Raw genomic sequence first — 23,664 nt, 5'->3', positions numbered from 1 at the left:
TAAATTATGTATCGCGTATCGTATCGTAAGATACACTTTTTTCAAAAAAAATCAATAAAATAATAAAATTTTCTAAAAATTAATATTATCCCCAAACTTAATTAAAGAATTGTGTGATATTATTGGCTTTAAATTATAGTATTACATAATCAAAATTAATCTCAAAATTAATAATCTATATCATTTTCTCTCAACCATTCATATCATTTCTAAAATCAATGTCAATATTTATATCTCTACTTGTATTATTATCATCATGCAAAATGGGTAAAACATGTTCCTCTTCACTTTCTTTATGCAAAATAGGTAAATTTAGGTAGGTTTTAGTGAACCAAGTTGGGTGACTTGGATCCGACCCGGTTTTTTTTTAGACCTCAGGCCCAATTTAATAAAGTCGTATAGATTTGTATCAATATTTTTAAGAATACGAATGGATATGTATCATAAGATACATATTAACATATTGAAAAGTTTATGATACACTCTCTAATACATATTATTAGCGACTCGTATCGAATCATATCGGAAGATACTAATAACTATGTTTTTGGTAACTCAACAATCGCCAATAAGCACTCTTAACATTAATACACGCCTTGACAGAAAGGATCCATTAGCCATTAGGTTGAAGTCTTGAAGGTTAATATTTTATACAAGTTACTTGGGAATATTTTAGAATTTATTTTCATTGACTTCTTGCAAAACCAAATTGTAGGTCTCCAACAATAATCTTACCTGAAGGTGTAAGAAATTGATATTTATTAGCCGTTTTGACTAGATATGCAATGCCATATTTGTTAAGTATCATCAATAAAAAATAAAAACAAATGAGAGTACACGGTTTTGCTCATCATTCCATTGGATAAACCGAATTATAAAGAGAGAGAAATAAGAAAACTTTCGAGTAGTGAAAGTGAAACAAATTAAAAATTAGGACAAGGAGAAGTTTCCCCTTAACCAAGATCAATGATATTCATTATTTTAGTAATTTCATGAATTTGTAACTTAAATTAAAAATTAGGACAAGGAGAAGTTTCCCCTTAACCAAGATCAATGATATTCATTATTTTAGTAATTTCATGAATTTGTAACTTAAATACGTATCTTATTGTCTGCACGCAGGAAGATACATTGGGATTCAGACAGGTGAGGTGGTTGTAATTATTGAATATTTCATTATAGTTGTGGAGGGAAACTTGTGCCGAAATCTATTCTGTTATCGTCATCCGTGACGTTTCTTCCCTACCAATCGCCCTTTAATTATTCGCTTCTTGATATTGTAAATGCAAATCCTACGTCCCACCCATACTGAATACCACTAGAATTTCTAGAAAACACGCCACCGTCACTGCTACGAAGAAGAGTTAATAATACGTACACTAACTAATTTTGAAAAGAAAAACTTTTAAATTTTTAATATTAATATTTAGATTAATATAAATTGGTTAGTATACATAATATTATTTTATTAAGAATGACTCCTTATTTAATAGTGCAACCCAATTTGTTTGTATGCTAACAAATACGAAAAAGAGAGAAATTATGTTAGGTAACTTTCTTGGCCTTTTTATTCAATTCATTTCCAATAAAATACATTGGATATAATAAGACCCTAGAACAACAATATAGGAAACAGAAGATAATTTTAAGCTATACAGTCCCTTCAAAGTGGAAAACAGAAGACAGTAAATGTCCACCAAAATTGTAAATATTAGAAGAGACTTATATGTAAAGCTTATGAAGTTGAAGCACTAGTGTGAAGTGCTACTAAAGAGGCATAACATCCATCTTCAATANACTCAGCTCAAGCTGCATATTTTTACCTTTGAAACCGCATCAACCACGTTGCCGTTATTCTGGTTTTGTCCAAAAGAATCAGTCAAGTCACCAACTAGTATTGCCATTACGGGCGTACATAGGCCATTTCCTATAGCTCCAATTGAGCCAATGCTCATCAGCATTATATCAGTAAAATCTGCAAATGCGAACAACTTGGGAAATGGAACCTTGTTAGCTTTCTCTTTTTCCTTGCTCTTCTCCAACTCTTGTTGGTCGCCATTCATGTTGGAGCCTTTATTCGTCTCTCCTTTGCTTCTTGACGTGGTGGCCTCATTAGAGCTGGTATCACCATTCTCAAAGGCCATTCTACCGGCTCCAAGACACTAGCTCAGTCGACGACTACTATAAGAATATTTTAACTTCAAGCAAGCTGCATCACACCATTAATACTCGAGTATCAGCAACATGAAACCCAAATAGCTGGAAAAATGGTCAGATTTGGACTATTGATAATCAAGGACTAGATAATTAGAAAAAGACGAAAATATGATGGACACATTTTGAGTTCGAAAGGGTTGAAACATATTGGCAGCGAAAAAATCCAGAAGAACAATTTTGACAAAATATTCCTTAAATTCTACAGAAGTATTAACATATAAAAATTTGAAAGTAAAGCAGACAACAGTAATCAACCGTAGTTAATATATGACAAAAGGGAGAAAAAAAAAATGATCTTTTTCCAACAAAAAAGGCAGCACATAAACAAGAAGATCCAATTCCAATAATAATTTACAAAGTTAACAATTTTAGTATGTTAATTAGTTTAAAAAGTAAAAACACACTATTGATCAAATCCAAAATATAAGAAAACTGATCTTGCAAGTATTTTAACAAACTAGTAATAAGAACAGGGATCTCAAAAACAGCATGTTTGTTTCATTATTTGATTTTCCTTGATAGAATTTGAGATGGGCCTGACTCCTCACCCAATAAGACCTTATTGAATGGGAGGATTACCCTCTCTTATAAACTAGTAGGCTTGAGCGTGCCTAGTTGGTGTGGAGCTCCAACACTCCCCCTCACAGACAAGTCCATATGTTGGGTTATGCCTGTTATTGGAGGTAATTGTCGGCTCTAATTCCTCATCCACTGGTCAAACACTCAGTTCAACTGAACCTGACTCTGATATCATGGTAGAATTTGAGATGGGTCTGACTCCTCATCCAATAAAGCCTTATTGAATTGGAGGATTACCCTCTCTTATAAACAAGTAGGTTTGAGCGTGTTTAGTGGTATGGGACTCCAACATTCCTCTCTCCAGTAACACTTGAGTCTCGGAAAATAAGGAAAGAAGAGAGAGAATGTAAAACCTGAAATCTAAAACAAGGTTTGCCCATCATAATATTACACAATGCGTAAATTAAAAAAAAAAAAAAAAAAAAAAGTACGATGCACTGAAAGTTCTGTTCTACTTTCGACAGGAAAAAATCTCTGCAACCTGCGGCACATGTGTAAATACGAACATGTACAGTTGAACTTTTGCTTGACAACCATCATCATTATAATCATAAAAATATAGTAGATGACCTTAGTATCAAAGACATTACATGAACACAAGGCCATCTGGCCAAAAAACGTGGAAAGAAGAAGAAAAGCCAGATTAGCTTTACCTACTACCAAAAGATGACAAATGTTAGTTGAAATGAGCAGTTTCGAGCCGTTTCTTGAACTTAAAACACTTCGAAACTTTTGTGGGTGCTTTGCGTTATGACAGTTCATTACACGTTTATAGATAAATGCCATTTGCTTTTGCTTGAATAACACAGCATATGCATGGGCACTGTCCAAAATTCACCAAAAATATTATTGCACAGCTTGGTGTCAAAGAGTGGGGTTCCATTTTATTTGTCACTATACTATTTTTTTTATTCAATACCGCTGTTGTATTTCATTCGTCTCTGCAAACGTAAAAAGGCATATTAGTTTATTATAATTTATATATACATATATAGAACTTGAGCATATATATTCAGGTTTCAGTTAAGAGAATGAGTACAAATTTATTTTATTTTTGGCCTTTTGTTAATTAATTTCTACTGGTGCAGGTGATTTCAAAAACTTGGTTTCATTTTTTTTTTTTTTTTTTTTTGTTATTTTTTTTTTTTTTTTTTTTTCTTTTGTTGTTCATACTTCTGTTTGTTGGTGTGGTTGGAGAGTGAAAAGAAGACGACAAGTGCTGTAAAAAAACATATTCCCATGAATCACGATAAGTAATTTAGCTAAGCTAAAAACCCTTCTCTCTAGTCTCTATAAACCATATTTAAACGAAAACCAATAAAGGATGAAGGCGTTTATTTGCTTAAGCATAATTCAGAAAAAACAAGTATCACACCCTTTGAATATACCATAAGTACATAATGTGTTTATGAAGAAAATGAAATTAATAATTAAATAGTTGTTAGAAGATTTAACGTTTTCATATATTCAATTGTATTTCAATTTAACATACATTGTTATATTTTTTTAATAGTTTCTAAATTTTCAATCAGCAAGACGCAACGTAAATCTCAGATATCAAATTTTCATCCTTGAAAAAAAACTAGTTTCTGTGATAAACACCGACCACAGTCATACTATAAGAAGGCTACGTATTTATAGTGACCCGTTTGTTTTGTTGCTAACAAATAGGAAAGAAAAGAAAGAGATAAATGTGAAGGTAATCAAAAAGTATAAATTATTTCTTGGATCCTTTTCTATGCTATTAATTCTCAATAAAATACAGTGGATGTATATAGATAATTAAAACCCTATAGAACAACATATAGGAAAGAAGAAGATAATTTTAAGCTATACATTCCTGTTAATGGAAGATTAGGGAATAAACAGAAGACAGTAAATGTCCACCAAATTGTAAATATTAGAAGAGACTGAGAAAGGAGAACATATGTAAGCTTATAGTGGAAATGTGGGAAGCAATAGTGTGAGAGTGCTACTAAAGAGGCATACATCCAAGCTTTCAATATTAATAAAGTATTGTGAAAATTCGAGAGAGACTTATATGTAAAGCTTATGAACGTTGAAAGCACTAGTGTGAAGTGTACATAAAGAGCAAGTAAATCCACCTTCAATATTAATCAAAGTATCAATGCTTTCCTTTCTTATATTACTCATTTTTAACACTGGCTATCAATCTGCATTCTTAATTGTGAAATAATTTTAAAAAAATAAACGATGAGCCACCACACACTGGTGTTCGTTCTTCAGACTCGGGTCTAATGCATCTGGAACTACACGTTCGATTCAGCATCCAGGTGCACTAGTAGTCTAAAAGTAATATCTTTGGGATCTTTACCAAGGCAACGTCAGAATGTTATATGGTGAACCCTCGATGTATGATATCGTGGCTCACCCTTGGCAATGGATCCTCGACTCTCCCAACCACGTATCATAGCCCTGTGTTTTGCAGTGATAATAATAAAATATCCGACTGAATGAAGCATGTTTACACAATTTGATCAAACACGGATTAATGGGTTTAATGATTGCTTTAACCTTTTGTAAACTGCTGTATGAATTGTGGGCATTGGCCAATTGCTGAGGCAGCGTTAAAAATTTCGTCTTCAGTTGCGATCCCCCTTTCCGTATGCCAAACAATGTTGGCACGGGTTCATTAAACAAAGCTGGTTATTGGCTCAACTAGTCCTCATCTGCTGTCTTAGCCATTTGTCAAATTGAGCTTTTGGAATTTCAACCCACATCAGTGTTAATGTCCTGCATCACGGTCATAGACAACTTGGTAACAAGGACGATCATGTGGATCCCACATCCACTCTCTACAACCCGAGACAAACATGTCTGAGGAAATTAATGAACAAAATTACATACCAATATATAATTGGATGTTTTTTAAAAGGGGGTGGTTTGCCCCCGCTGTTCAGTTCTAGAGAAAGCCGGTTGGATTTGGCCACATTACGCCATGAGAAGTGAAATTTATAAAAATATAAATATTATTCTGAGTACCTGGCACAGAGAATGGCCATAGTGAGTGACTTATTCGGAGAATCTGAACATCTGGCCTTAAAGTTGATATAAAGCCTGATGAGAGCTCTAATATCCCCTTGACGTTTCTATGTGTATGTCCAGACAATAACTAGAGTCATTTTGGACTGGTCGGTCTATAATGCAATATATTGAGCGCGCAGCCCTAGCTAGCTTGTGGTGGGACTCCGGGAAGCAAAGGAGCTGGGGTTGAGAACATTCCCAAGACTGCCATGGTCAAAGCAAAAAAAAGACCTGCAACACGGACATAGCTAAGCTTCGTATGTTGGAAAAAAACTCGGTGGTTACAAATGGAGTTGTAGCTTTGGAAAATAGGCGTTTATTATGAATGTATACATACTCTAAACACAGCTAGAAATGTTGTTTTGCCAGCCAACAAGTCGACCCCAGCGAATCTAGAAATGGTGCATAGGACAGAAAAAAGCAAGAAGAAAGATAGTCCAAATCTTGTCTCCAGTGGTCAACCCTTCGCCTATTATTCCCAGTTCCCGCCATATGGACGCCGACAGTTCTTGTTAATAGTTGCATCCTTCTCCCCAGCACAGAAAGGAAGCGCAACTGGTTTCTTATATGTCCAACTGCATATGGACAACTTGGCTTGTGCTTCCTCGTACTTCTTCTGCAAATGAATTACATTAAAAGGACCTAATATTAATAAAACTATAGTATATTAGTTTACATTAACCATATAGGTAATTTAGCAGTGCTGCCACAATAAAAATATTTAAATTAGAAAGGATACCTTGCATCTGCCGACTGAATCCTTGTCAGGGAAACTTCCCTGACAAGTACCAGGTGATCTCTATTAGAGGATTGATGGCAAGGATGATAAAGGCTAACTGCCAACGTTGCAGTAAAAGCAATGACCAAACCTGCCAGCTGAGATGCCACGTTTTGAACAAGCTGAGACAGTGACTCCAAATAGACGCGCGCACTGAGTGCTGCATCTGCTGATAGCACTTGCCCCAATGGTTCCATTGAGTGCTCAGCTGACAAAACGAACATTACCTCCATTGTGAACCAAGTTACAAAACCTTTGACTTCGATCCGTTGGACTTAAATGATCCAGCAACAGAAAAGAAGTATGTTTGGGTGGCGGATTGGCTGATTAATGCGCGACTCCCGCAAACCACAACCGACTATTATTGACGACAGAAGATTGTATCCTTTATCAGTTCATCACGGTGGTTTGTAAAAGTTTCAATTAATACGGAGAAAAATTAGTATACCAAAAAGTGATTATCATTAAACATGACATGCAATAGAAGATATGGATCCAAGTAGAAGAAAGGATAATGGGATTATCGGCTTTGAGATGGCAAGCAACATGGCGTCGAATATGGAGTCGGAGGTTCTGTTGGCCTTAGTGGACGGATCTTCGGATCTGCCATGGCCAGTATCAGCCACATGTGTCCAAACGGAGGTTAGTACCAAGATGACGAGGACCGAAGTGAGTGGCGACTGATTCCAATGCGAGGAACCGAGATTATGGAACGTCCCAGGGACATCTTTGACTAGACACTCCTAAAGGTATCCGTTCGAATTGTCTAATTTGGTTGTGCCACATCTATAACCTGTCGCTGCATCCTTTTACTTGCCTGTACGTTAAGCAGTAAAGCTTAGAGCCTATCCAGGATCTCGGTGAGTAGCTGGAATGTGGGGCCTGAATAATGATGAAAATATAAGGACTTTGGGTCTTACACGGTGGAGTCAAACTTCAAAAGCCCAGATGAATTAGCTTCTGCATAATTCTGCCTGCCAACAGGAATAGAAACACACTACTATTCACGTATTATTAAAAAATGTTCAAAATAAGCAGTGATATATACTGTGAAGTTCATACGGAAATCATAGGCATATGGCTATAAGGTGGATAGTTTGAAAAAGAAAAGAGAAATGAATTATGTGACAATAATAGTCATATAGCTTCCTGTGTAAATGAGTTAAATAGGTAATAAGCTACAGCTACATTTTAAGTTACTTTTTCAACCCATTTTCTCGATGAATGCAGCAAATCGTATCAGCATTGCTCACAGTCCTAAAGACGGCTGGGCAACTATGAAGTAGTCACGATTGACCATTATCCTGGGTTCTAGTGCCTCTTTGACCACATCGGCCTCTCAGGATCGCATCAAGTGCACTCGTAGCTTCATCTAACAGTAACATCGAGGATCTTTAGAATTGCTATGCTATTGCAACTTCTCTGTGTCGTCCCCAGACAACTTGCGTTACATGCTCACACAACATAGTAGTTGTGAGTCCACTGTATATAAAGTGGAAAACTAGGGTATCAGGAGGGAAATCAAGTCCACTAAAGCTACGACGATTTCATTGAAAACAATAACTCAGTAAGTAAAACCTGAGGTAGTTATCAAATGAACTGGACAGATCAGTTGCGAGTTTTCAGGTGCTGTTGTTATCTTTCAATGTGTTGCACAGTCCTTCAATACGCAGATGTATACTTAATGCTCCCGTAAACAAACCACGGGCTTCATGGCTGACAAGACCAATTTCTCCCTAATCATTGAAGGGAAATTCTCTAAGGTAAGACATCTATAAGAATCTTCACCAGCTTGGGAGTCATAAAATCTTCCTATCAGATAACAACTGTGTGACTTCCCATTCCACTTTGTACCAACGAAGAGCAGCAGTAGTCCCACTTGCGGAATATAAAAGGGAGAATCCACTAAAATTGGCTCATTGGTGTGGCAGGAGAACGAAAATAAACATCCCGCAGTAGATATCTACGAATGTATCATATACTTTCACTTGTGCATAGCATATATCTCGTTCTATTTTTATGCTCAAACTCTTAAATGCTGCAGCTTGAACAGCAGCAAACGCACTCAGACTGGATTGATAGAGCCCCCTGCCCTGAGGGACATGGATTATCATAATTGTCAATCACAACAAGCAAACATAGCCCAAAGCCGCAAACAAGTGTATTAGATACGGCCAGGAGTGGAAAATCATAGCGAAAACGGAAGAAGAAGCTCACACAGTTGAATCGGGACCATGACATTGAACCAGTCAAGTACAACATATCAATAAAGTTAGTACTCGCCACCCTGATCCTCAGTCGGTTCAATATAGCACACCTGCCACCCATAACAGACCAAAAGCCAAAGCATAACTGCCAGTACTATTGCTTATAGAGACCAAAGCGAGACCTAGTCTGCAGCAGACGTCGTCATGAAACAACTTGATCTTGAATAAAGAGGTAAACAAGAAACTCTGTGTAATTAGCTTTATGGGCTTGTTTGCTCACCAGTAGAATGTCAACACTGAAAAAAATCAAAAATTATTAGATATCTTGTAAACCAAATACAAAACAAAAGTTTATTGAAAAAACGAGGAAGTTACCAAGTTGAAAACAATATATCGGTTGTTTCGGCTAATACATACAATGTAGGATGGAGCCAATTGTCGTCGACTACACTTGCTGCTTGCATAGGCATTTTGTCCACGGGATGACATTTGGATACCATGACTGCCATGATGTCCACCAGTTATTAACAAGAGGAGAATAGCGCTCAACATTACAGGGGTGAGAACCAGCACCTTTTATAATGCTATCGTAAAACCTCAATAAATGTGATAAGAGCTGTAGGAATTACAACCTGAAAAAATAAGAAGACTTAGCTTTGGAGATATCACGTGAATAAAACTCAATGTGCTTTTTCTTGCTCAATGCAGCACCATACCTTCCACCCATTGCATCTTGTAGTAAGAACAGTGTCACCAGAACTCCTCGGACATACCTCGCCTGTGTTGGTTCCTTATCAAAGAAGAAATATCTTGTCTCAGTATATTTTCAGATACAAGCTATTATTCTTGCAGACGTCTTTCCCCTGTAACATCCAGCAAGCCACCTCTGACAAACAAATAAACGGAGCTTTTAGTTCTCGTCTCATATAGATTAATACTTCTCAATGAATTTAAAATTGGTACTGATCTCGAGTATGTGGTCACTTACGCATGAATGCCGTATTCCAGCACCATTGCCAAGTACACAAACTTTAGAGAGACCTAAGAGTTTGCAGGAGATTAATAGTAAATGTGCTCATAAAAATTAGGCTTTCAGAATAACAAAGACAGAGTTCAAAACATCCCCATTAATACATGTTGCGGCCTAACTCGTCATTTATATCCATATTTAGAACAAACAAAGTTTACTGGGGGAAAGTAAGTGAAAGTGACAAATAAGTTCAAAAATCATTAACTCCACTCAAGCTGCATATTTTACCTTTGAAACCGCATCAACCACGTCGCCGTTATTATGGTTTTGTCCAAAAGAATCAGTCAAGGACACCAAATCGTATTGCCATTAGGGCATCACACGCCATTTCCTATAGCTCCAATTGAGCCAATGTCCAAGCATTATATCAGTAAAATCTGCAAATGCGAACAACTTGCAATGGAACCTTGTAGCTTTCTCTTTCCTGCTCTTCTCCAACTCTTGGGTCGCATTCAGTTGGCGCCTTATTCGCCTCTTCTTTTGCTTGTTGAAGTGGTGGCCTCATTAGAACTGGTATCACCATCTCAGAAGGCCATTCTACTGGATCCAAGACACTAGCTCAGTCAGACGACTACTATCAGAATATTTAACTTCAAGCAAGCGCATCCACACCATTAATACTCGGGGTAGCGACATGAAACCCAAATAGCTGGAAAAATGGTCAGATTGGACTATATAATATTCAGACTAGATTAATAGAAAAAGACGAAAATTATTGGATACATTTTGAGTTTGAAGGGGGTTGAAACATATTGGCAGCGAAAAAATCCAGACGAGAACAATTTTGACAAAATATTCCTTAAATTTAAGAAGTATAACATAAAAATTCGAAAGTAAAGAAGAAACCACAGTAATCAACCGTATTAATATTGACAAAAGGAGAAAAAAAAATGATCTTTTTCCAACAAAAAAGCAGCACATAAAACAAGAAGATCCAATTCCAATAATAATTACAAAGTTAACAATTTTAGTATGTTAATTAGTTTAAAAGAAAAAACACACTATTGATCAAATCCCAAATATAGAAAAACTGATCTTGCAAGTATTTCAAAAACTGGTAATAAAAACAGAGATCTCAAAACAGAGTGTTGTGTTTTCCTCTCTCCAGTAACATTGAACGTCGGACAATAAGGAAATAGACAGAGAATGTAAAACCAGAAATCAACAGGTTGCCCATCATATATACACAATGCGAAAATTAAAAAAAAAAATAAAAGAAGACGATGCACTGAAAGTTCTGTCTACTTTCGACAGAAAAATCCTCTGCAACCGCGGCCATGTGTAAATACGAACGTGTTAGTTGAACTTTTTTCGGATGCAAACCAGCATAGTTATAATCATCAACATATAAGTAGATGACCCTATATATCAAAGACATTACATGAACACAAGCATCTGCCAAAAAGTGGAAACAGAGAAGAAAAGCCATTGATTAGCTTACCTATACCAAAAGATGAACAATGTTAGTTGAAATGAGCAGTTTCAGAGCTCTGCTTTTATGAACTTAAAACACTTGAAACTTTTGTGGGTGCTTGCGTTTATGACAGTTCATTACCGTTTATATACAAATGCCATTTGCTTTTGCTTGAATAAAAAGCATTAGCTTGGGCAACATGCTCCGATTATTCACCAATAATATTATTGCACAAGTTGGTCAAAGCGGGGTTCCATTTTATTTGTCAACTATACTTATTTTTATTTCAATACGCACTGTTGATTTTCATACGTCTCTGCAAAACGTAAAAAGGCCATAGTTTATATAATTTTAATACCTATATAGACCTTGAGAACAATATTTAGTTTCAGTTAAAGAGACTGAGTACCAAATTTTTTTTTTTTTTTTTTGTTTTTTGCCTTTTGTAATTTAACTTTCTATGGTGCAGGTATTTCAAAACAAAAGAATGTATTAACATTATTGTTTCAAAACTCATGACGTGACATATGTTACATAACATAAATTTTTAATATTTTAAATTTTTAATAATATATAAAATTATTATTAGTAAAATAGATATGATGTGATGAAATTGGTTTAATGATGGTGTAAATGTAACATTATTGATTTCAAAACTTGGTTTTTTTTTTTTTTTTCGGGTATCCTCCATTTTTTTATTTTGGTTGTTCATCTCTTATTTGGTTTGGTGTGAGAGTGAAAAAGAAGACGACAAAGTGCTGTAAAAAAAATATATTCCCACGGAATCACGATAATATTGTATTAGCTAAGCTAAATCAACCTTTCTCTCTAGTCTCTGCCAACAATATTGAAAACGAAAACCAATAAAGGATGAAAGGCTTTTTGTTTGCTTAAGCAATAATTCAGAAAAACAAGTAATCACAACCCTTTTGAATATACATACCAGTAAAAGTAATGTGTTTATGAATGAAAATGAAATTACTTAATTAATTAGCTGTTAGGAGATTTTAACGTTTTCATATATTCAATTAGTATTTCAATTTACAATCATTTGTTACATTTTTAAGATAAGTTCTAAATTTTCACATCAGCAAGCCTTAAATCCTGAATAATCAAATTTTCATCCTTGAAAAAAGACAGGTTTATTGGGTACAGATAGAGCTGAGATGTTTCAAAAAGATCAATTAAAAAAAAAAAAAAATCCTCTACAAGCTGACGAAGTCTTAGTCTGGCTACAGCCTACGGTATTAATGGGACAGGATAACATTATATAAGAAAATAATAATTTAAAATCTGACGTTATATTACCATATTTATAAGTAGAAAATCAGCTGGATTTTGTCTCGATGGTTTGAAAATTGAGGGTTTTAAAAAAAAGAGGAGCTTATAGTTATATGATACTCGCTCTAGGATTGGTCAGGTAATATGTATAAAAGGCCTAGGCTGGGACAGCGTGTGGAATGCCTTCAAACACAATATAAAAGTTGGGTTCTGGATTCTCAGGTCCTCAAATGGAAGTAAAATAGAAAAATAATATTTGATTATTTAAAAGGCAAAAGAGAGAAAATTTGGGAGGGGTAGGGCCGTGGGGCTATGACCGTGATCATGATCATGATCGGAGTCTCTCATGGTTGTTTCCACGAGGTTGCTTTGGCCCTTGAAGGCTTAGCTATTAAGTTTTAATTTGTTTAATTTAAGAGTAAACAACATGTTCCCACCCAAGGTTTGCCGAATCTGCAACTCTCACCTTGATTTCATAAATTCCAAAATTTCATCCTAAAATTAACAAAAAATGGTTTAATATAATGGTCAAAGGATAAATTGGTCATTTTCATTGTATTAAATTTGAAATAAAAATAAAAAATTTAAAATAACCCACCACATCTCAAGTTCAAAATATGACAATCGCACCCCTATGATGGAAACACGACTTGGCAACTTGTGGTTGGCAAATGGCGAGTGGGAAAGGCCAGCGGAGGTGTGGGTTTTGTTGAGGAGAAAATAGGGGTTTGAATGGTTGTGAAAAGTAGTATTTTCGGTGTCAAAAACCACTTGGAATCTGATCGTAAACTTGGAGAATCGTGCGAGATTGCAAGAGCTATCGGCCAATGATTTGTGGGTGCATCAGGGTGGGAGTGTGAGAGGTTTTGGTGATTGTGGCATGGGGGTTCTAATGGTGGTGATTTAGGGGGGTGGGGGTGTGATCAAGCGAGGGTGAGAGGTGTCGCTTCTTTGGTCGATCTATAGTGGCTGGGGTTTGCCCAACTTGTAGGGGTGTGAAGGACAAGCTTCCATCTTTCAGGAAGGTTTTTGATATTTAGCCGTCACAATTAAAAATAAAAGTTAAAGGGTAATTTAGTAACAACATATTTTATACTGTGTCAAACCCTAACATGTTAATCTAAGAGTGGGAACATGGAATTTAAATAGCAGAAACTTGTAGATTTACCAAATCTTGGGTGGGAACACGTCCTTTACACTTAATGTAATGCCCACGGCCACGAGGCTGTGGGTCTTGCTCGCTCGGTAGTCAAACGAATTTTTCTTTACATTACAATAGAAAATTCCCCCGGAAATTACGTGGATTGTGAGTATCATTTTCGGAATAGTAACTGTTGATTTTTTCTTCTTCTTCTTCCCTTTTAAAAAAAAAAAAAAAAAAAGGAATTTATCGGATGCTTCTTTATGTCCCCATCCACTGAGAAATTCCACCACTCCCATTGCTTAAATATTAAAATACGTGGTATATATAAACTCCATTAAATAGGGACAAAACCAAAAGCTTAATTGATAAANAGTCTCTCATGGTTGTTTCCACGAGGTTGCTTTGGCCCTTGAAGGCTTGGCTATTAAGTTTTAGTTTGTTTAATTTAAGAGTAAACAACATGTTCCCATCCAAGGTTTGTCGAATCTGCAACTCTCATTGATTTCATAAATTCCAGATTTTCGTCCTTAAATTAACAAAAAATAGTTTAATATAATGGTTAAAAGGTAAATTGATCATTTTTATTGTATTAAATTTGAAATAAAAATAAAAATTTTAAAATAACCCACCCAATCTCAAGTTTAAAATATGACGATCGCACCCCTATGATAGAAACACGACTTGGCAACTCATTGTTGGCAAACAGCGAGTGGGAGAGGCCATTGGAGGTGTGGGTTTTTGTTGAGGAGAAGATAGAGGTTTGAATGGTTTTGAAAAGTGGTATTTTCGGTGTCAAAAACCACCTGGAATCTGGTCGTAAACTTGGAGAATCATGCGAGATTGCAAGGGCTATCAGCTAGTGATTTGTGGGTGCATCGGGGTGGGATTGTGAGGGGTTTTGGTGATTGTGGCATGAGAGTTCTAATGGTGTTTGGGGGGGGTGTGCGCACCCCAAGCAAGGGTGAGAGGTGTCGCTTCTGGTCTCTTTCGTGCCTCTGCTGTCGTAGCTTTGGTCGATCTATGGTGGCTAGGGTTTGCAGAACTTGTAAGGGTGCGAAGGACAAGCTTCCATCTTTCAGGAAAGTTTTCGATATTTAGCCGTCTCAATTAAAAGTAAAAGTTAAAGGGTAATTTGGTAATAACATATTATATATTGTGTCAAACCCTAAAATGTTAATCTAAGAGTGGGAACATGAAATTTATAAAACCAATGACAGAAACTTGTAGATTCACCAAATCTTGGGTGGGTACATGTCATTTACTCTAAATTTAATGCCCACAAGGCTGTGGGTCTTGCTCGCTCGGTAGTCAAACGAATTGTTCTTTACATTACAATAGAAAATTCCCCCGGAAATTACGTGGATTGTGAGTAGTCATTTTCGGAATAGTAACTGTGATTTTTTCTCTTCTTCTTCCCTTTAAAAAAAAAAAAAAAAAGGAATTATCGGATGCTTCTTTATGTCCCATCCACTAAGAAATTCCACACTCCCATTGCTTAATTATTAAATACGTGGTATATATAAACTCCATTAAATAGGGACAAAACCAAAAGCTTAATTGATAAATAAGCTACAGTTGGCCATATAAATGCAAAAATTTACATATATCTAGTATTGGTTGATTTAATTAACTAAATGTTAGGAAAATAAAACATGAAAGCCTAGGAAAAAAAAGAAAAAAAAAAAAAAAAAAAAACACTGCGTTTTCTAAACGGAGCAGTCGGCCGGCGGGGCCAGCGCAGCCCTTCACTTGAGTAAATTTCTAGCACAACGGAAAAAGGGGACGAAGATGTACAACTTTTTGTGACTGCTGAAGATTTAAATGGTCAATGTTGGGATCATGAATCTGTTAAGTGTAAGCCACAATAATGTAGAAAAGCAGATAGGTTGTGGATATTCATTTATAACCTAAAATAATTTTTCACAAGCATTCTCAGTGCCAATCACAAATTCACAATTGCAATACTGCATCTTCCCAAAAGGTCAAAAACCAGAGTTAAATTCTTTTATTGTTATTATCATTAATATTATTATTATTAACATACTGTACACTAGGAGTGTCCGGACCAACTTAATTCACGTAAACTAATCTATCGGGATCCTAGAACTGTCGATCGGATAAAAACCTCAGTAGTTATCCCTATTAGTGCTTAGGGGATCTCAAACACAAGAGCTCATAAAATCTCTTATTGTTTTTTCATTATCAGGTCACCCAATAGTAGTTTTGTTAGGAAATTTTACACAAACCTAACCAAGTATCTGTCCCGCCAAAAAAGAAAAATGACTCTTTGTTTGACTACCGAATCAACATTAAATCCACTGAGCTGTTGCTTGCTAATTTGGAGCAATCAAAGTTATATAATTCTCCTGAAGCAATGGAGTTGGAGGATGACTTTGTACCTAAATATTGTGTTTCATTATAATTCAATTATTATTTATTTTGTCTCATCTCAGTCCATCTTGTTTTACCCTTTTGGTGTTGGTGAGGTGTGGGAAGTATGGGAGGCACCGACCTTAACATCTGTTCATGCGTCCAATTGTCATCCCTATAATTCAACTCGCTTCCAGTGCGTTTCTATAATGAATTCAAAGCTCTGCTCCTCCAGCCAAGCAGCAGTGTTTTGATCAATTCTTATCTATTATTTAAACATGTTCATTCTTGTCATTTTCTCCCAATAACTCATCAACAGATTCCTGTATGACTAAACACGCCTGACGAATAATTTTTCTTCTTGTTTGTATGCTTCTTTCACGAATTAAATTTATGACAATTATGTTCTAACTCCTCGTTGTCTCTGAGCTTTTCAGCTGTAATTACCCAACTTTGTCTTCTAGAAGGGTAATTAATGCTGATTTTCTGTCTTCCCAATTAATACAAAAGACGTGTAAATACAAAATATAAACGGAGGAGCAGACCCACTGAGGATATTTGCCTACCCACCGTTGTCCACATCTTAATTAAGGGCTTCTACTTAGGCCCAAAAACTAGAACAAAGAACCAGAGTAACCACAAACTGGGCTCAGCTATAACGGACCCAAAATTTGGGCTGTTCCATAGGACCATATTCATAGGTGACTTATTTGATCCAAGATCATGTCTTATCGGCTCGGCCTGATTGTTGTGCCTCCACCGGACTGCTGCAACCACTAGTTGATAAACTAAACGCCTCAAAACTCGAGTAAAAATATTGAAGCTCCGGTCTTGAACCTCGAACAATGTTTTTGAACTATGAAAGTGACTGAGCTTTTAATAGTTTCTCATAGTTTTAAAGACTGATAAAAAATTTAATTAAAAAAAAAAAAGTGATATTAAAAAAGGACGGAATGTGAATGCCTCCACTTTTGGTCCAATATTTTTTGGCGGTGAAACTCTATGACTGTAGGCGAAAGTCCCGAAATTATCGCTAAAGCTGCTTCATGGGAATGCGAAATGTTCCCTTCTATTTATTAATCAGATTCAGACAGCATTCATCCAATCATCTCTGATTTATTTTTGGGCCTGTATGAACCAGTCAGAAAAACTCAGAAATTATTTGTTAATTGGCACTTGTTTATTACATTTCGACTCTCTTGATGAAGATGGTAGTTATTGTAATTCATAATATCAAACCAACAATTAAAAAGAAAGTAAATTAAAAATACAATCAAATCGGTGTGGTCATGAGGTGGATGAAGGGCTGGAGATGGGCCTCTTCAACGCTCCACGTCATCAAACGGATGCCCATATCAGGCAAAGGCAGTGACCCCACTATCCCAACAGGTATGACGCTAGAGCCTTGAATTGGTACCACGTGTACAGGTGGTCCCCATCCATAGTCAATCTGATTGAATCCAAGTCGACCCCACTCTGATATAAACAATGTGGTGTAACTTAGTGGTGGTGCAAATGGGTCCTCACCGTTCCTTGTATAATCTCCATTCATATTTTTAACAAACTCAAAAGGTAGCTTAGTCTTTGCTTCTTGAATCAGTTTTACCACATCAACATTTGTTGCTTGTGCAAGCCATTCACTTGAATTTGTAATAGTCACGGGGAAGAAACAATTGCCGTAGAAACCTCTAGGCAAAGGAGGGTCCAAGAGTTGGCGGCAATTTGCAAAGAAAACAAGCTTCACTTCAGTTTTCTTCTCAAAGTTTATTGCTCGTGTTCTATGTCTCCAAAAAGTGGCAGCTACAACTTCGAAGGCAGAGCAAGTTAGGCCTGTTGACTCATGAAATTGACGCTTCAGCTGGTTGATGTGATTCATGGAAATGTCTATGTTGGCATGCTCTAGCCGGTAACTTGGCATTGGTGGTGGTAAATTTGGCAATTGAGTGGCATCTTCTAGCTGAGGTTGTGATGGAGAAAAATCCCTGTGCCACACGGGTGCTATGCTGGGATGCTCAAGGCCTCTTGCCATCTCCCCAACAGCATTTAGGAATTGTGCAGCTCCTAGGCCATCACATATAGCATGGCAGAATGTGAGACCAATCACAAACCCACCACATGCGAATTGTGTCACCTGAAAAGAGAATCGAGTTTAAAAATATTTTTCTAAGATACTGTTCTTATGCTAATGGTTGTTAGTTGCTTTTAGAAAAACCATTCGTGAATATTTTATTGAGGTCTTCACATTGAGTTAATAAATAGGAATAAATTAAATTTGTTTTATAGTAGTAAATTATTATGAATTGGTTGTTCATATGGTACCTGCATTTGAACAAGTGGTTCCATGCCCTCGGTTTTTGGAACAGAATCAGAAAGTAGTTCATCATACGGGATGGATGAAACATCATTGTAGTAATTGACAGAATCCAGGGTACAACTAGCAGATGCCTCAACAAACCATGCTCCTTCTCCACAACATTCAATTTGAAGTAGACCTTGGCTCGACTCCTTTAGCCTTCCTGCAAGCGGATAGTAAGGAACCAATGCCCTGGACAAAGCTCCTCTTATCACTTGAGCTGCTTCAGGGCCATGTCTAAACACATGTAACGTTCGAGCATTGCATCTTAGAACTGGAATTCTATCGATGGCTGATAGTTCTAATATTCCAAATGGTGTTTTTTCAGCCGGCTTAACGAGGCTTCGATTTGATCTGATTACACACAGAGTCATGGTGTGGATAGAGTATAATAAGAAAAGCTAGGATGGAAGCACATTGTTATAACATGACTTGAATCATCTTTTATATACATAAGACTAGGAAGTTTATATTTTAAAACAAGTTGGAACTTTGCTTGGAAGTCTAACTTTGGTTTGGTAACCCGGACTGGATAACTTAGTCTTGCTTTCTGTATATTATATTCGTTAGTTACTTTTTTTTACGACTTGATATAGAAATTATTGTTGAGGAATAACATCACATTTTCGTATGGCTGGGTCTTGCTTTCTGTATATTATGTGTTAGTTGCTTTTTTATGACTTGATATAGTTAGGAGTTGAGATATTACATAATTCAGTTGAAATAGTTATAGTTGTAGAATGTAGTTCAGGGACTCCCAACTTTTTGAAATTTCAATATGGTGCCTGTAATTTGTTTGGAGAAACTTTAGAAGTTTCTTCAACTTAGTGAATAATTAATGTTTAAAGTGGAGCGTCTATAGAAACATGGCGCATCCTGACGGGAATGGAACTGCTAGGTTTTTGTGTGTATTGCAGCAATTGTTACTCAATTAGCGTGATTGCCTTCTAAGGAAAGTGCGGAGAAGGGGTTGTTTGAGACATCAGAGTTTCAAGTTAATTGATTCATAATGCCTCAATCAATAGCCCAGCCCGTGTGCTAAAAGGATCTGTGAAATGCAATAAAACGTAGACATTAATTAATTTAAATGAGTTTGCAGTTTGCCATCGCACTTTGACCTGACTCACCTCTTCCAGTATTTACTCAAAAACTTTTATAATAGTGTTTGCATAGAAAAAATTGATGTATTTGAGGTGGAGACAATGGTATAGGGGGCTCATAACATGTGTTATGCCTAAATAATGCTGATGTCATCTCCACCCATCAAGGTTCAAAAAACTTCTCCATCAATGAGCACTCCATCAATCAACTCTCAGCATGTATCTCCACCAACCGGGATTCCAAGCGCTTGAAGGCAAAAAATAATACTTGTTTGATCCTTAAATCGACTCAAAGGGATATTTTGTGGAGCTATTTGCCAGAATTTCAAAATTTAAGGGTGTGGATAGCTCTCAATGAATAGAATGAAGGAAGATCTTTACTAAATCAAGGTAACTTGTAAAAGCATTTATTACTTTGAGCTGAAAATAGTATAAATAGGTAACTTTACTCTTCAAAACGGGATTGAAGGGATCGATTTTATATACGTACTTTACAAAAAAAATAACAAAGACACACTACTAGAAAGAGACTAGCTAATTATTCTCTTAGAACACTTCAAACACTTGTAACTACCAAAGATCGCTCTCTTTGTAATCATCACTAACAATCACAAAAGAAACTATAATATAATTACAATGGACGTTCTACTTGCTCATAACATCTGAATCACTTTAAAAATCTCTCTTATCAATTTGTTATTTACATATTAATAAACAAACATCATCATTACATTATAAACACATCTCACAATTATCTCACGTGTAATTTTATAATACTTTATATTATATAATTATTGGTATCAAAATCACACATTAATAATATAAAATTAATAAAATATTTTTTCCCTTGTTTTAGGTGGATTGTATATACCTTCTAAGATGTCTTGCTATCCACAACGTGGTTTTGTTTTTTCTTTCTTTCTTGGGTTGCCATATGAACACAATCACAGGACCAGAATCAATTAATCGATGTGTATCGATTTTCGCCAAGAGAAAATATGAAGTAAATAAAAATAATTTGGAAGGGGGAAATAAAAGGAAGGATCCAGATCGCAGAGTACACACAATTATTTCTCCAGCGCTGTCCTATGTTACACTTTATAGATCGAGTTATTGAATCCCTGCTTGCTTTTGTTTTAGGACACTTGTCGGTTGGTCCCTCTTCCGTACAACATACTAATCTCATGTTTAGTGTGGCCACCAACAGCCGAATGGCTGCTTTTATCTAATTAATTGCCATCGAAATATTATCTTTAACATAGCTTAATTTGGCGACAACCTACAGCGAATGTTTTGAGTTTTTCTGTAATAAAAAATTTAACCATTTAAATAAGACATACTTATTTAATACCTTTTGACTTTACACGTGGATTTAGCCCATTCTCCTCCTCCTCTTTTTTACGTCACAAAGTGATCACCATCACCATGGATTCATTATTATTGCGAAGGAAATAACACTAATTAGAGTTTAAGGTCTCTAATCTCTATCAGTGGGTCCAAGCTAGCCTATGATAGGCTGGCCACTGGAGTATGTGAACAGGCAAAACAGCCAATCAGACACAACACTCCAACAACCGCAGGTCCAGAAGCATAAGCCATCTCGTTCCACAAATCCAAAATATTTTCTTTTCTTTCCTATGCATTTTCTTTTCCGCAGATGGAGAAAGAGCCTTTTCTTGACTCCCAAACAAAACCCCAACATCTCGGTGTTATTCTAGAAGAACATGACCGTGACTTCTCATTCCCAATTCAACAATCTCTCTCTAGTCCTTATATCTTCAATGAAATCCAAGACCATCCACAACAACAAATGCCGCAGTCTTCAACAACTGATCTTGAGAACCGAACCAAGAAACCGGGTTCACTTCACAGATGCAAAACTGCTCCAGCCATGGTCGTCTTTTGTGATACTAAACATAAAACACACCAAGTTCCTAAACCACAATCAGAGTCCAGCTCCATAATCAGACAAGCTGTGTTTTTGCTTACTTTATACCTTTTACTTGGTGTTACCATATATTCTTTTAACACGGAAAATTTCTCAGGTGTAGAAACTCACCCAGTTGTTGATGCTCTCTACTTCTGTATTGTCACCATGTGCACTATTGGCTACGGTGACATCGCTCCTTTAACGCCAGCAACAAAAGTTTTTGCTTGTGTTTTCGTCTTGGTGGGCTTTGGATTTATAGATATTTTACTAAGTGGGCTGGTGAATTATGTTCTTGATCTTCAAGAAAACATGATATTAACTGGCATACAAATGGGTAAAGCAGAACAAGGATTTTCTGCAAGAAATTACATTGTTGACGTGGCCAAAGGAAGGATGAGGATAAGATTGAAAGTTGGTTTGGCACTTGGTGTAGTGGTTTTGTGTATTGGTGTCGGAGCTTTAATCTTGTTCTTCGTGGAGGATCTTGATTTGCTTGATTCGGTTTATTTATCGGTTATGTCGGTGACTACGGTTGGATATGGAGACAAGGCATTTAAGACCTTGCCTGGACGGTTATTCGCGGCAGTTTGGCTTTTGTTTTCGACCTTGATGGTGGCGCGGGCGTTTTTGTACTTGACTGAGGCAAGAATTGATAAGAGGCACAGGAGGATTGCTAAGTGGGTGTTGCACAGAGATATCACTGTTGAGGATTTGCTTGCTGCTGATATCAACAACAATGGCTTCATTAGGTGAGGTTCTATATCTTCTTTGCTCAGATTTGACTCTTGATTTGCTGTTGGAGTTACTTTATTCGATTTTTATCGGGGAAAGTAGTGGATTTATGGTGAATATTGAATATAACTTGTTCATTTCAGTAGATTTATGCTTAGTTTTTCAACAATGAATGCATGCAGATTGAACTAGGTGAGAATTGTTAATAGTTTGAAATACATCTACAGGTTGACGAGTTGTTAGATTAATGAGTTTTCAAGCTTTAGTTATTATGTCAAAATTAGGTTAATAGTAAAACAATAATTGATGGGATTCCTTTTGATTAACTAAGGGTGAGAATTGTTTTAATTGAGATGTTAGCACTTCTTATATATCTTAAAAGGAGATTGTGCAACACATTTGATTCATTTTAGAGCAAGTAAAAATCGCAGAACTAATATCAGGATCAGGAAGACTCTGCTATTGTTAGGTACTCTGAGCCTGAGGTGTAAAATTTCCATGATGTCTTGTCAGTTGTCAATGATAACATAAATATCAATTCTTTGTTTTTTAGAACAAATTAAATCAAATGCAATCTCAGGTCCATTGTTTTTAAACCTTTTGTTTTCAGCAAATCAGAATATGTTATCTACAAGCTAAAGGAGATGGGAAAGATTGGAGAGAAAGATATAATGCAGATTTGCAACCAGTTTAGCAAGCTTGATCCTAGCAACTTTGGGAAAATAACATTGCCTCGTCTTTTGGAGGATAGCTTTTGACAGTAAAAGAATGATTTATATTCATGTTATTTCAATAGAGGATTCAGGGTTTATCATCTTATTACGGAAGTGACATAAATACACAGAGAAATATTTGGTAATCTGAGGCTCTGAGCATTTTCATGCCAAGGAAAATGAAAAATATAAGTGTGGAGTCTTAAGAAATACCGTAGTTGGTCGATGATGAATTGCAAATTTGCATGCATCATTCACTTAAGTGCATAAACTGTATTATATTAGTTTTAGATGGTACATTCTTGGAAGAAAAAAGGAAGTGGTAGAAAGAGGAGATGATGAGATGGTTGTTCTCTTGAGAACCCAAACTAGAGAGTTTTAATCTCATAGAGGCTCTTAAATATGATTTTATGATGTATATATGTATTGACTTTGCTGAGAAATGTAATGAAAAAATTTTAACTTTATGCATTCTTTTCTTTTGTGTGGGTCTGTAGATCAGTTAGGATTAGGTCATTCAATATTTAAAATTTCCAGGCGGAGAAGTCACACCCTAATCGATTATTTATCTTCAAAATGATTTTGCCAAGTATGATTTTTTTATTAATGATTTGCATATAGGAATGTCCAGGAGGATGAGATAAGAGACCTTTATGTATTTTAATTTTTATCCGCTTCTTAAATGATATTCTGGTAAGAAATTTGATTGGTTATAGAAAAGTAATGCTTGCCTTCGTTTGTCAACTGGTTAATCAGCCTATACATCATTAT

The 23,664-nt window shown here is 36.0% G+C and overlaps 2 protein-coding genes across 2 annotated transcripts; one reads left to right on the top strand and one right to left on the bottom strand.

Moving 5' to 3' along the window:
* Window positions 1-17,198: 17,198 nt before the first annotated feature.
* On the bottom strand, window positions 17,199-18,818 carry LOC116139338 (acyl transferase 4). The gene is made up of 2 exons (XM_031425021.1): window positions 18,385-18,818; window positions 17,199-18,196 (listed from the first exon to the last, which is right to left on the bottom strand). The coding sequence occupies exons 1-2, from the start codon at window positions 18,790-18,792 to the stop codon at window positions 17,339-17,341; spliced, it is 1,266 nt and encodes a 421-aa protein (XP_031280881.1). The 5' UTR covers window positions 18,793-18,818; the 3' UTR covers window positions 17,199-17,338.
* Window positions 18,819-21,089: 2,271 nt separating this feature from the next.
* LOC116138800 (two-pore potassium channel 5-like) lies at window positions 21,090-23,360 on the top strand. Its single transcript, XM_031424471.1, has 2 exons — window positions 21,090-22,197; window positions 22,791-23,360. The coding sequence occupies exons 1-2, from the start codon at window positions 21,176-21,178 to the stop codon at window positions 22,936-22,938; spliced, it is 1,170 nt and encodes a 389-aa protein (XP_031280331.1). The 5' UTR covers window positions 21,090-21,175; the 3' UTR covers window positions 22,939-23,360.
* The last annotated feature ends 304 nt before the right edge of the window (window positions 23,361-23,664 follow it).

Source organism: Pistacia vera, unplaced genomic scaffold (assembly GCF_008641045.1).
Source record: "Pistacia vera cultivar Batoury unplaced genomic scaffold, PisVer_v2 Contig11, whole genome shotgun sequence".
In the NCBI taxonomy this organism is placed as follows: Eukaryota; Viridiplantae; Streptophyta; class Magnoliopsida; order Sapindales; family Anacardiaceae; genus Pistacia; species Pistacia vera.
Note: the sequence above shows the minus strand (reverse complement) of the source record. Positions and strands in the feature narration are given on the sequence as shown.